The sequence below is a fragment of the Panthera tigris genome, chromosome E2 (assembly GCF_018350195.1).
Source record: "Panthera tigris isolate Pti1 chromosome E2, P.tigris_Pti1_mat1.1, whole genome shotgun sequence".
Lineage (NCBI taxonomy): Eukaryota > Metazoa > Chordata > Mammalia > Carnivora > Felidae > Panthera > Panthera tigris.
In genome coordinates, this window is record NC_056674.1 from 6,723,411 (window position 1) to 6,738,219 (window position 14,809).

Sequence of the window (14,809 nt, forward strand, 5' to 3'; positions counted from 1 at the left end):
GGTCATAATTAAAAACTGAGTTAAGCAAGTACAAATATCCGCTATCATAAATTTAAAAGTTTCCTTTTAAAATACTTCAAAATACAGGGCGCCTGGGTGGCTCGGTCGGTTAAGCATCCGACTTCGGCTCAGGTCATGATCTCACGGTCCGTGAGTTTGAGCCCCACGTCGGGCTCTGTGCTGACCGCTGAGAGCCTGGAGCCTGTTTCAGATTCTGTGTCTCTCTCTCTATGCCCCTCCCCTGTTCATGCTCCGTCTCTCTCTGTCTCAAAAATAAATAAACGTTAAAATTAAAAATAAAAAAAAAATACTTCAAAATACTCGGGGCGCCTGGGTGGCTTGGTCGGTTAAGCGTCCAACTTCGGCTCAGGTCATGATCTCACGGTCTGTGAGTTCGAGCCCCGCGTCGGGCTCTGTGCTGACAGCTCAGAGCCTGGGGCCTGTTTCAGATTCTGTGTGTCCCTCTCTCTCTGACCCTCCCCCGTTCATGCTCTGTCTCTGTCTCAAAAATAAATAAATGTTAAAAAAAAAAATTTTTTTTAATAAAAAAAAATACTTCAAAACACTAAATTTACAAATCATATAATACAGGGTAGTCCTAGAACACTCCATAGAACAATAAATATTAGTCAATGATGAAGAAAGCAGACTAACTTTTAAACTATGGAATTAGTGACAAGGCAACTAGAAAAGGGTTCCCAAGTATCATCTGAAAATGCACATGAGGTGAATTACCTGATGTATACAATGAGGTCAGACTTGCAATATTTAAAAGCACTCAAACAGGGGTACCTGGGTGGCTCAGTTGGTTAAGCGTCCAACTTTGGCCTAGTTGGTCATGATCTCACAGTTTGCAAGTTCGAGCCCCGCATTAGGCTCTCTGCTGTCCACATAAAGCTGGCTTTGGATCCACTGTCCCCGCTCCCCCCACCCCCGGTCCCTCCCCCACTTGTACCCTCTCTCTGAAAATAAACATTAAAAAACCTTTTTTTAAAAAGGCATTCAAATATTTTCCACTTTCACAGGACTTCATTCCTTCACGAGTTCTCTGATATCTGACTAAAGGTGCTCTACATTTAGCATGTTCATAGAGTTTTAATTTCTGTATGATACCTGACCAAACAAGGCAGGATGTATCACTGACATCCTGTCATACTGTCCTCCTAAAGTTTTGCTCCAGTGTGGACTCTTGACACTCACTGAGGTCTTCTTTCTGGGTAAAGGCTTTCCCATGGTCATGGTCAACATGAATTTCTTTAAAATGGTATTTCTATGAACAATAAGCTCACTGATGATCTACGACGATCCCTGATAATAATCTACCTTCCCACTGAAGGCCTTCCTAGTCTCTGTAGTCAACAGAATTTGGCTCAGTATCCACTCCTCAGAATATAATGAAACTAGCAAGTTTTGCTCAAGGCATCTCCATGCTCAATGCATGAGTTTTTCCAACATGTTTTCATTGACAGAAAATACGAGGTAAGGATCACGGAAGGCACCACATTCACTGTATTCACCAGGTTTACCTCCTGGACGAGTTCTCTGATCTCCTCAGGGCACACATATGACAACAGGCAGGGACACAATGACATTCCAATCTGCTGGAAACAGTGATGTTTAACGAAGTCTTGGTTGCCACAGAAGGCATCACATTCAAAGGGCTTTTGTTTTGCACGAGTTCACTCGTTAAGTAATGAGCCCCGACTCTGTGTTAAAGGAATTTCCAACCTGACTGAATCTACCCGTTTCTCTCGTGTGCATTTTCTTATGTTTAACAAGGTTTGACAAGTGCGAGAAGGCTTTCTCACAATCGCTGCATCCGTAGGGTCGCTCTCCTGTGTGAGTTCTTTGATGGACGTTGAGTACTGACTTTGTGGTGAAGGCTTTCCCACATTCACTGCACTCATAGGGTTTCTCCCCCGTGTGAATTCTCTGATGCGTAACGAGACCGTATTTGTGGGAGTAGGATTTGCCACACTCAGCACACACAAAGGGAGTCTTTCCTGTATGACACCTCTCATGTTGTATGAGGCAGATCTTCTGGCTGAAGGCTTTACCACACTCCCTGCATTCATAGGGTCTCTCACCTGTATGAGTTCGCCGATGTATAACGAGGGTGCGCTTTGTGGTGAAGCCTTTTCCGCATTCATTACATAGGTAAGATTTCTCTCCTGTGTGAGTTCGCTGATGTATAACGAGGGTGCGCTTTGTGGTGAAGCCTTTTCCACACTCAGAGCACATGTAAGATTTTTCGCCAGTATGAGATCGCTGGTGCACAATGAGATTACTCTTCACAGTGAAGCCTTTTCCACATTCGCCGCATGTATACGGTTTCTCTCCGGTGTGAGTTCGCTGATGTACAACAAGGTAACGCTTCATGGTGAAGCCTTTTCCACATTCAGTGCACATGTAGGGTCTCTCCCCTGTGTGAGTTCGCTGATGCACAACGAGGTTGCTCTTCACGGTGAAGCCTTTTCCACATTCGTCACAGACGTAAGGTTTCTCTCCACTGTGAGTTCGCTGATGTGCGATCAGATAGCGCTTCATGGCGAAGCCTTTTCCACACTCACCACACGTGTAGGACCGCTCCGCCGTACGGGTTTGCTGAGGCACAGCAAGGCTGCCCTTCGCGCTAGCGCCTCTTCTGCAGTCGTTGGCCAAACAGACTCTGTCTGGTGCGGGAGTTTTCTGATGCTTAGTGAACGTGACATTTCTGGAGAAGGATCTCCCACACGGATCACACCCGCGGGGCTTCTCTCCTCCGCGACCGCCCTCACGGTAAAGGAGCCGGGACCTCCTGATGCACGTTCTCTCACCTTCGATGCATGCTTGGGAGTTCTCCGTGTCAGGAGTCCTCCGATGCTTAAAGACTTGGAATTTAGTGCTGACGTGTTTCGCACATTCGGGGAATTTAATTCCAGTATACAAACGTTCGTGATTACCACGTAGAAAAGATTTCTCGTCTCCATTAGAGTCATCGGCTTTCTCTTTTTCATATCTTCTCTTCTGGTTAACTAAACTTAAACTTGATTTCAAAGCTTTTCTACATAAGTCAAACACATGATTTTGTGTTAAGGCAAAACGTAATTCGCTCAGGTGAACAGCATTTCTAAATGTGCTCTGTTCTCCATATTGTTGAAGGCTCTTCAGAAATCTGTGGTTTTGAGAGTGCTCTTGCAGATGACTGTCAACCTTCCCAATTCCTAGGCAAAAAGACAGTAACAAATTGTCTCATGAGAACGGTATGAAATAAAAGTGTTTTAAAGATGACATAGCAGGGGTGACTCTTTATTGTTGATCATATGATCCCAATTTATTGAAAAAAAATTTTTTTCAACGTTTATTTAGAGAGACAGAAAGAGACAGAGTGTGAGCAGGGGAGGAACAGAGAGGGAGACATAGAATCCAAAGAAGGCTCCAGGCTCTGAGCTGTCAGCACAGAGCCTGATGTGGGGCTCGAACCCATGAACCATGAGATCATGACCCGAGTAGAAGTCGGACGCTTACCATCTGAGCCCCCCAGGTGCCCCCTCCATGATCCCAGTTTAAAAGAAAATTATAAAGATGTAAGATGAAATAAATGGAAGATCCAAGGAGAGAAAAGGAGCATATTTAAAGCTAAATAGCCACAAAGAAAAACAGTTCTCATCTGGGGAAAGGAGTATGAGGAGGGGCTGTTTAGGTATCTTCAGACACCCTCTCTGCTGTGACACCTTGTCTTCATGACTAGAATGTAACTTCCTCCACCATTCCCCTTGCTGGTTCTCACTCACTCACCTGCACGGGTTCTATCCTGGATTTCATCCTCTGCTTTCATCCATGCCTCGTCTCTGTGTTCCAACACAGAGAGTGCACCTCGTTTGGTAGCTTGACACCCTGTTCATGAGAAATGACAGAAGACTTAGATGCTTAGTGACTTGGGGTACAGTAGGTCAAGATGGGAAAATACTACATTTTAGAGACAACCAATCTCTCACATGCAAAGATTCTCTTTCAGGAAAGAAAAGATTACACTGCTTTGTCTGGGGTCAAGAAAGGGGACCAAACATTGGACTCTTCTCAAGACCACAGCGATGGCAAAGCTTTCATTGAGTGATAGAGGAAAGGCCAGTGCCCAGGCACCTCTAAGTGACACAGGGGAGTTCTCCTCACCCACTGACACCAGGTTCCTGTAGTTCTCCAACATCACATCCCGGTACAAGTCCTTCTGGGCGGGGGCCAGGAGCTGCCACTCCTCCCGGGAGAAGTCCACAGCCACGTCCTCCAGTGTCAGTAATTCCTGTAACAACAACAGTCCTGTTTAATGTGAATTACTTTTAACATTTATTTATTTTTGAGACAGAGAGAGACAGCATGAACGGGGGTGGGTCAGAAAGAGAGGAAGACACAGAATCTGAAACAGACTCCAGGCTCTGAGCTGTCAGCACAGAGCCCGACGTGGGGCTCCAACTCACGGACCGCAAGATCATGACCTGAGCCGAAGTCGGATGCTCAACCAACTGAGCCACCCAGGCGCCCCTGATGTGAATTACTTTTATCAACACGGAAGAAGCATGAGGGAAGTTGTAATCACCAAAGCCTCATCCAAATATGTTTTTTTTTTTTTTTTTGGGAGAGAGATGGTGCAAGTGAGCAAGGGGCAGAAAAAGAGAGAGAGAGAGAGAGAGGGAGGGAGAGAGAGAGGGAGAGAGGAGCAGGGCTCACCTGAAGCAGGGCTCAGGTTTACCCAGAGCCAAATGCAGGACTCAAGTTCACCCAGAGCCTGATGCATGGCTCGAGCTCACCTGATGTGGGACTTGAACTCACAAACTGCAAGCTCATGACCTGGGCCGAAGGCAGAGGCTTAACTGAGCCGCCCAGGTGCCCCTATGTACTTTTCTTAAATGCATTTTAGTGGAAGCAAAATCCTATCTTTCAATATATTTTAGCACCATTTTCTTTTTCACTTATTTATTTTTCCTTCAACTTTTTATTTAAATAGTTAGTTAACATACAGGGCGATATTGGTCTCAAAAATAGAATTCAGTAGTTCATCACAGGGCACCTGGGTGGCTCAGTCGGTTGAGTGTCCAACTCTTGATTTCGGCTCAAGTCATGATCTCATAGTTCAAGAGTTTGAGCCCCGTGTTGGGCTCTGTGCTGATAGCCCAGAGCCTGCTTGGAATCTCTCTCTCCTCTCTCTCTGCCTTTCTCCTGCTTGCTCTCTGTATATCAAAATAAATAAATGTAAAAAAAAAAAAAAAAAAAGAATTCAGTGGTTCATCACTTACCTACAACACCCAGTGTTCATCATAAAAAGTGCCCTCCTTACTTTCCATCACCCAACTAGCCCACCACTCTCCCACTCCCTCCATTAACCCTCAGTTTGTTCTCTATCCTTAAAAGTCTCTTATGGTTTGGGCCACCTGGATGGCTCAGTCAGTTGAGTGTCTGACCTTGGATCAGGTCATGATCTTGGAGTCCTTGAATTAGAGCCACATGTTGGGCTGTATGCTGATAGCTCAGAGCCTGGAACCTGCTTCAGATTCTGTGTCTCCCTTTGTCTCTGCCCCTGCCCTGCTTGCACTCTCTCTCTCTCAAAAATAAATAAACATTAAAAAAAAATTAAGAGTCTCTTTTGGTTTGTTTCCTTCTCTCTCTTTTTCCCCCGTTACCATATGTTCATCTGTTTTGTTTCTTAAATTCCACATGAGTGAAATCATATAGTATTTGTCTTTCTCTGATTATTTCGCTTAGTATAATAATATACTCTAGCTCTATCCACATAGTTGCAAATGGCAAGATCTCATTCTTTTTGATCGCTGAGTAATATTCCATTGCATATATATACCACTTCTCTATCCATTCATCAGTTGATGGACATTTGGGCTCTTTCCATACTTTGGCTATTGTTCATAATGCTCCCACAAACATCGGGGTGCATGTGCCCCTTCGAATCTGTATTTCTGTATCCTTTGGGTAAATACTTAGTAGTGCAATTGCTGGGTCATAGAGTAGTTCTATTTCTAACTTTTTAAGGAATCTCCATACTGTTTTCGAGTTGCTGCTCCAGTCTGCATTCGCATCAACAGTGTAAGAGGGTTCCCTTCCTCCGCATCTTTGCCAACACCTGTTGTTTCTTCTGCTGTTAATTTTAGCCATTCGTTCTGACAGGTGTGAGGTGGTATCTCATCATGGTTTTGATTTGTATTTCCCTGATGATGAGTGATGTTGAGTATCTTTTCATGTGTCCATTAGTCATTTGGATGCCCTCTTTGAAGAAGTGTCTATTCATGTCTTCTTCCCATTTCTTAACTGGATTATTTGTTTTTTGGGTATTGAGTTGGTAAGTTCTTTATAGACTTTGGATACTGACCTTTATCAGATATGTCACTTGAAAATATCTTCTCCCATTCCATAGGCTGCCTTTTAGTTCCATTGGTTGTTTCCTTTGCTGTGCAGAAGATTTTTATCTTGATGAGGTCCCAATAGTTCATGTTTGCTTTTACTCTCCTTGCCTCTGGAGATGTATCTAGTAAGAAGTTGCTACGGCCAAGGTCAAAGAAGTTGCTGCCAGTGTTCTCTTCCAAGATTTTGATGGTTTCCTGTCTCACATCTAGATCTTTCATCCATTTTGAATTTATTTTTGTGTATGGTATAAGAAAGTGGTCCAGTTTCATTCTTCTGCACGTAGCTGTCCAGTTTTCCCAACACCAGTCGTTGAATAGGCTTTCTTCCCCACACTGGATATTTTTTCCTGCTTTGTCAAAGACTAGTTGACTACATAAGCACCATTTTCAAATACTAAAAATAGGCAAATAACACCAGGACAAATAAAATATTTTTACTTTACAAGAAAACTTCACAGCCAATATGAGCATCAACCAGACCACATTCACAGTTTATAAGATAGTATTTTTAATAAATGTAAGAGAATAAGAAAAACCATACAAGGTATATCTAATGCAAAAAGACCACTAAAGTTGATTAGGAATATTTGGGGGGAAAAAAAGAAACTTCTAATAGACAAACATACATACACATACATCTATCAGTAGACAGAAAACAGCACATTAGATACACTGTAGTAAGCTGGAATATAACTGAAGAAATTACCAAAAATGGACCACAGAAAAGAAGGTTAATGTAAGAAAGAGATTAATAAGCATACAGTGTCAAAAGATCTGATATATACCAGCTTATAGTTTCTCAAAAATAAAAGGGAATACTGGAGAAGCAGTATCCAAAGACCTAAAAGCTGCAAAACTCACAACTAATTAAATACTCCAAACCTCAGATTCACAACTCCCAAAAAACTCCAAGCAGGAAGTCTATACCTCAACGCATTAGACTATGATACACCAAATGCAAAGGGAAACTATAAAAGCATCCAGATACAAAAGCCAGATCACCTACAGCAGAAACAACCAAATTCAGAAAAGAATGCAATATTCTTTTCAAAGCCCTGATTTTTTGTGCCAAAATGGCCAGGCATGAAGACCATTTGATATTGAAACACAGGACTCTCCTTGTGAAGTGTGGACAGCATTGTGTACTCCTAGTCACGGTGACTGTACTCAAGACTGTTGCCAACCTAGGAAGTTCACCTAAACCTCATTGTCCAGAGTTTTCACTGAGGCCTCATGATTTATGCATGATTTACTGAAACACAGACTACATCACTGAACTCAATCTCCAGGTTCCTTCCCCTTCCTGGAGGTCACCTGGTTCAAAGCCACAAATCACATGGTTGGTCCTTCTGGCATGGACAGTCCCGTCTTGAGTCACCTCATTAGCACAAATTATTTAGGGCCTACATGAGTCACTTCATTGACATAAACTATAAAGTGTGGTCCCCGTGGCCCATGATGAATAACAAAGACACTCCAATCACACAGGTAATTCCACGGGTTTAGAGGTGACCTCATACAATTGTGCGTGTGAATTCCATCTTGCTAACAGAACCTGTCCTTTGATGACTTTGATGTAACAAGTGGCATGTTGGGGGGCCCATGTGGCAAGGAACTAAAAAGTAAGAATCTTATACGAGCAGACAGGTAGGAACTGAGGATCTCATCTGATCGGCCCTTCTGGAAATGAATCCTGCCAAAAACCCAATAAGTGAGCTTAGAAGTGCATCCTTCCCCACCTGAGCCTCCAGATCAGACGCCACCCTGGCTTACATCTTGATTACAGGCTCAGGAAAGAGTATGAAACAAAGTACCCAGCAGCAACATGACACAAAATATTTGGCTTTTGGCCCTGGTTCCAAGTACAAAGAACTCTGAAAATGCCTAGAATCTCCAGTGTTAAGTGTTTTTTGTGTGCTAATGAGATGACTGGTAGCCCAGGCTATCACACCACTGCAGGATGGGGGCTGGATGCCAGAAGAACAAACCCATGATTACAGGGTTGAACTTTTGGCCACGCCTCCCAACCTCCATAGAGGGGAGAAGGATTAGAGATGGAGTTTACGTGGCCAATGATTTAATCCATCATGTCCACATAACGAAATCTTCACAAAACCCCCAAAACTACAGGTTCAGCAAGCTTCCTCCAAGTTCATTAGCACATCGAGGTCCTGGAAGGGTTGCAGTCCTCCACACTGTCCTGAGAAAGGGACCATGGAAACCGTGATAAATTTAGAGCCCATCAGGGGCACCTGGATGGCTCAGTCAGTTAAGCGTCCAACTTCCGCTCAGGTCATGATCTTGCAGTTCATGAGTTCCAACCCCACATCAGACTCTGTGCTGACAGCTCAAAGCCTGAAGCCTCCTTTGGATTCTGTTTCTCCCTCTCTCTCTGCCCCTCCTCCACTCACACTCTGTCTCTCTCTCTCTCTCAAAAAATAAATACACATTAAAAAAAAAATTTAGAGCCCATCAGTCAGTGCAGGAGACCAAGACTTGTGCTTGGCATCTCAAGTGGGGGCATTTTGCTGGTCTGCAGCCTTAAATCCGTGTAACCAGTTGCTAACTGCAGGTACTCAGTGTCAGAGAATTGGAGAAGTGGTGTTGGAAGAGATCCAATATCTGGTGTCAGGAGGAAAAAACCTCACACGGTGTCAAAGGTGCTATGAGTAAAAACAACACAGTCTAGCTAAATCATGTTAAAATTATTGACCACAGAAAGTATGAGATTAAAAAAAGGTGTTGTTTGAAGTTGCTAAGTTTTGGAGTAATTTGTCAGGCAGCTGAGAAAAACTCACTTCTGTTTTTCTTTACACACTCACACAGAATACCTCAGTGACCAGATGTGTGGGTTTTCCACACCAAGAAATTCTGGCACCAACCACCTGGAGTCGGCATAGACCCCACACGTTTACTATATTGTAAAGGACATTTTACAGGATACAAATGAGGGGAGCCTGGCTGGCTCAGTCGGTAGAACACGCAACTCTTGACCTTGGGGTCATGAGTTTGAGCCCCACGTGTGGCACAGAGTTTACTTAAAAATTAAAAAAAAAAAAAAAAAAAAAAGGATATGAATGAACAGCCGAGATGAAGAGGCACCTAGTGAAAGGTCTGGAAAGTCCCAAACCCACAAGCTTCTGTCCCTGTGGAGCTGGGGTACGCCACCCTCCCAGAATGTAGATGTGTCTACCCATCCAGAAGCTTTGCAAATCCTGTACTTTTGCGCTTTTTATGGAGACCTCATTGCATGGGCATGATCTAATAATCAATTACTAATTCATTATCCAGTACCTCTCCCTTCTCAGGAGGATGGCGGGTGGGGCTACAAGTTCCGCGCTTCTAATCATGGTTTGGTCTTTCTAGTGATCAGCCCCCACAGGGGACATCCAGGAGCCCACACCAAGAGTCACCTTATTAGAACAAAAGATGGTCCTATCACCCAGAAAATTCCAAGAGATGTAAGAGCCCAGTGACAGACATTCCTATCACCAGGAAATTATAAGGGTTTCAGAAGAACTCTTGGGCATGAGCCAGGGTAAAAGACTAAGTATTAACAGGAACCAGGGGCAGAGATTTACATATATATATGTTCTTATTTCATAGCATCAATACTTAATGAATATGGGAGATAAACTTTTAAAGAAAGAACTTATGAAAGAATAGAAGAAAATACGGAATGTTTATAGCACAAGTAAGAAACCATGAAGAAAAAGACTAACACATTTTAATTTGAATAAAAAAATAAAACTTTTGCATGGAGAAAAATATTAAGAACAAAAGCTAAAAGACAAGGAAAATTCTAGAAAAATATTTGCAACATATAAAAGGATCAATATACCACAAGACAAATAATATAAATCAATAAGATAAAAAAGTTAACTTTTATTTTTTTTAATTTTTTTAATGTTTACTTATTTTTGAGAGAGAGAGAGACACAGAGTGTGACTGGGGCAGGGGCAGACAGAGAGGGAGACACAGAATCTGAAGCAGGCTCTAGGCTCTGAGCTGTCCACACAGAGCCCAACGTGGGGCTCGAATCTACAAATGGTGAGATCATGACCTGAGCTGAAGTCTGACGCTTAACCAACTGAGAGACCCAGGCGCCCCTAATTTTTAAAATGAGCAAAGAAGAAATAATCCAAAAAAGCAACAAAGAGACATGTATCTGACCCTCACAACTGATGAGGAAAATGCAAAATGAAATAAGGCAAGAGAATATTAGATCCTACAAACTGAAAAATATACAATTTGATAACATAACAACAAGTGTTGGCAAGCTGTGGGGCACTGAATGCTATTACATACTGCTTTCTATCAACCAGGCACTGTTCTAAATGCTTTGTCTAGATTAACTCACCCTCCCTCCCTCCCTCCCTCCCTCTCTTCCTTCCTACATATCTGTCTATCTGTCTATCTATCTATCTATCTATCTATCTATCTATCTATCTATCTATCTTTGAGAGAGACCAAGCACATGCTCGTGCTCATGTTCACGGGAGAGGCAAAGGGAGAGGGAGAAAGAGAATACTGAGCAAGCTCCACACCCAGCATGAGCCTGATGAGGGGCTCCGTATCACAACTGTGAGATCATGACCTGAGCCTAAACCAAGAGTCAGATCCTTGGGGGGCCTGGGTGGCTCAGTCGGTTAAGCAACTGACTCTTGATTTCGGCTCAGGTCATGATTTCACAGTTCAGTTCGTCACTGACAGTGCGGAGCCTGCTTGGGATTCTCTCTCTCTCTGCCCCCTCCCCGGCTCATGCATGAGAGCTATCTCTCAAAATAAAAAGACTTAAAAAAAAAGAGTCAGATGCTTAACCAACTGAGCCCCTAGATTAACTCATTTTGTTTATTTATTTATCTACTTACTTACTTATTTTTATAATTTATTTATTTTTGAGAGAGAGAGACAGAGCACAAGTGGGGAAGGGGCAGAGAGAGAGGGAGACGCAGAATCCAAAGCAGGCTCCAGGCTCTGAGCTGTTAGCAGAGCTCGACACGGGCTCAAACCCACAAACTGCGAGATCATGACCTAAGTCAAAGTCAGACACTTAACCAATGGAGCCACCCTGGTGTCCCTTATTTATTTATTTTTAGTGTTTATTTATTTTTGAAAGAGAGACAGAGTGTGGGCAGGGGAGGGGCAGAGAGAGAGGAAGACATAGAATCCAAAGCAGGCTCCAGGCTCTGAGCTGTCAGCACAGAGCCCAAGGCGGGGCTCGAACCCACGAACCATGAGATCATGACCTGAGCCGAAGTTGGTCGCTTAACTGACTGAGCCACCCAAGTGCCCCGATCCAAACCCTTAATAGAGAAACACACTTTCCACTTACTACTGCCAAATCTCTACTCAAACTCCACTTCAATTACCTATTTATGGAGGACCATTTGAAAGTCATGCAACCTTTCCACTTTCGTAGGCCATTTCAGTGGTTTTATTCCTGAATAAAATCAGACTGCTATGAAGTTGGTTCCCTGGGTCACCAGACTATGGTGCTCTGAAGAACTGTATCCTCTGAGCTCTGCTTGGCATATGGCATATTCCCAGAGGAGGCCCTCAGTAAGAGACAGCTATAGAAAATCTGCTTTTCCACTTACCAGAAGGCTGTGGGTGAGGATATACCCCAATGATCCCCTCCCAAGACATCCACTGACGAAATTTCCCAAGACCTAAGTGACATAAACTATTGAATCCCCCAAGAGACTGGTCTGCCTGCCCCACAGAGTCAGTGGACATCACGTAGCTTTTCATGTCCGTCTGGTTGTGATGTCTGTTAGAGATACGAGAGGCAAAGTGACAGCTAATGTAACCCACAGTGTTCCGATGTCATCCTTTAGGATGACGCCTGTGAGTAATATATTCCTGATCTCACTTTGCCCTGCTTTTGAATTTAGGGTCTAAGTTAATTTCTCCCTAGAACCCAAGTATCCCAGTTTATACTTCTTTTAGTTGAATTGATTTTTTCCAGGTCACCACAAATATGTCAGAAAACACAGGAAAGATGTAGCAAAAGAAAATTACCTGGGCCTTGATCATTTTTTTCTGTGCTCAGGAAGCAGTAACATGGATTCTATGACTTTGGTGTCTCCTGCATCTGCCACGAAGTTCTTAGAGTCAGAAATCTTGGTGTCCCCTCGAAGTTCTCCCCAGAAGCAATGATAGCCAAGTCCAAGAACTTCCTCTTTCTTCCCTCATTCCTTCCCTTGACCTCTCTTGCTCCTGGGGACCCAGGACCTGTGGGGTAAAGAGCAAACGGACTTTGCCTACACATTCGCCCTGGGCCCAGGTGTTGTTACTGCTGCTATGCACTTACCTTAAAGGACCCCAATATTTCCAACGGTTCCTTCATTTGGTGCCCCTGAGGCTTTCACACCGTAAGGCAATAAAGCAGGGGAGTTCTAAATGTGTGAAAGGTATGCCTTTCCTCTGTGGAGCGGAAGTGGCATGGCTATTAAAGGGGAGTTGGGAAAGCAAAAGCAGAAGAGCACAATGCCTCAGAAGCAGGCGGATTATCAGGCACATCCATTCAGGACATATGGAAGGTTCCAAAGATCTGGACAATGTGCATTTAAAAAGCAAATGTGGGGGCGCCTGGGTGGCTCGGTCGGTTAAGCGTCCGACTTCGGCTCAGGTCATGATCTCGTGGTCCGTGAGTTCGAGCCCCGCGTCGGGCTCTGTGCTGATAGCTCAGAGCCTGGAGCCTGTTTCAGATTCTGTGTCTCCCTCTCTCTGACCCTCCCCCGTTCGTGCTCTGTCTCTCTCTGTCTCAAAAATAAAATTAGAAAAACGTTAAAAAAATAAATAAATAAATAAAAAGCAAATGTGGCCAGGGGCGCCTGGGTGGCTCAGTCAGTTAAGCATCCAACTTTGGCTCAGGTTATTACCTCACAGTTTGTGGGTTCAAGCCCCTCATGGGACTCTGCACTGACAGCTCAGAGCCTGGAGCCTGCTTCAGAGCCTGTGTGTCCTTCTCTCGGACTCTCCCCTGCTCCCACTCTCTCTCAAAAATTAAAAAAAAAAAAAAAAAAAAAAGTTTTTTTTAATAAGCATTAAAAATAATTTTTAAAAAAACCCAGCACATCCTGTATAAGTCCATTTATATAAAACTTAAAAATATATAAACTAGCCTATAGTAATGAAAACTAGATGAGTGGTGGCTTGGGGAGAGATGGGGAAGTATGAGAGGGGTAGATTAAAAAGGAGCATAAAGAAAATTTGGTGCTGAGGGGTGTGTTTATGATCTTCATGGTGGTGATACTTTCATGAGTATATATGTCAAAATACCAATCAATATGACTTTTTTTAAGTTTATTTATCTTGAGAGAGAGACAGACAGACATAAAGGGGCAGAGAGAGAGGGAAAGAGAGAGAATCCCAGACGCCACTCTCAGTACCGGGCCCCATGTGGGGATCGAATGCACAAACCATGAGATCATGACCTGAGCCAAAATCAAGAATCAGTCGCTTAACTGACTGACCACTCAGGTGTCCCCCAATCAATATTACTTAAATATCTGTGGCTTACTGTAAGTCAATTTTGCCTCAATAAATCACTTGGGAAAAACCTGGTGAGAATTATAATATAGACCAAATTTAATGCCAATCAAAAAAGGTGGCAACAAAAGACTATACATACTTAATGATTCTGTTTATAAGAAATGTCTAGAAATTGCAAACTAATAGACCCAAGAAGATGATCAGTGGTTGTGCATGGCTGGGGGTAGGAGTGGAGAAGGAGTGGATAGAAGACCAAGAAAACTTTTCAGAGTGATGAAAATGCTTTAAAACTGGATTGTGCTCGGGGCGCCTGGGTGGCTCAGTCGGTTAAGCGTCCGACTTCAGCTCAGGTCACGATCTCGCGGTCCGTGAGTTCGAGCCCCGCTTCGGGCTCTGGGCTGACCGCTCAGAGCCTGGAGCCTGTTTCAGATTCTGTGTCTCCCTCTCTCTGCCCCTCCCCCACTCATGCGTGCTCCCTCCCTCAAAGATAAATAAAGCTTTAAAAAATCTAAAATCTCGATAAGTAAACTTAAATTTTTTAAATGTTTATTTATTTTTGAGAGAGAAAGCGCAAGCAGGGGAGAGGCAGAGAGAGAGGGAGACCCAGAATCCTAAGCAGGCTCCAGGCTCTAAGCTGTCAACACAGAGCCCGACGCAAGGCTCGAACCCACGAACGATGAGATCACGACCTGAACCGAAGTCCTACGCTTGACGGAATGAGCCACCCAGGCACCCCCTTAAAGGCAAGAACAAGAACTACATCTTTAACAGTAAATGTTATCACTAGCTCATCCCGAACACACTGAATTTTGCGGAGACGGTGAGAAGAGTGGTGATGTGGGGAGGCAAAGTTTTTTCTTAGGTCCGTGAAGACCTTGAAGGAGTGAACTGGGTTTCGATTAACTGGGGAAATGCAGGCT

General features: G+C 43.7%; 1 protein-coding gene across 1 annotated transcript in view; it reads right to left on the reverse strand.

The window, feature by feature from the left end:
- Positions 1-517: 517 nt before the first annotated feature.
- Positions 518-14,809, reverse strand: part of LOC102972793 (zinc finger protein 432) — a 50,980-nt gene continuing 36,688 nt past the window's right edge. Inside the window, 3 exon segments of the mRNA XM_042970268.1 lie at positions 518-1,609; positions 1,611-1,690; positions 1,693-2,582. Of these exon segments, the coding sequence (XP_042826202.1) occupies positions 1,552-1,609; positions 1,611-1,690; positions 1,693-2,582 (1,028 nt within the window). The 3' untranslated portion in view covers positions 518-1,551.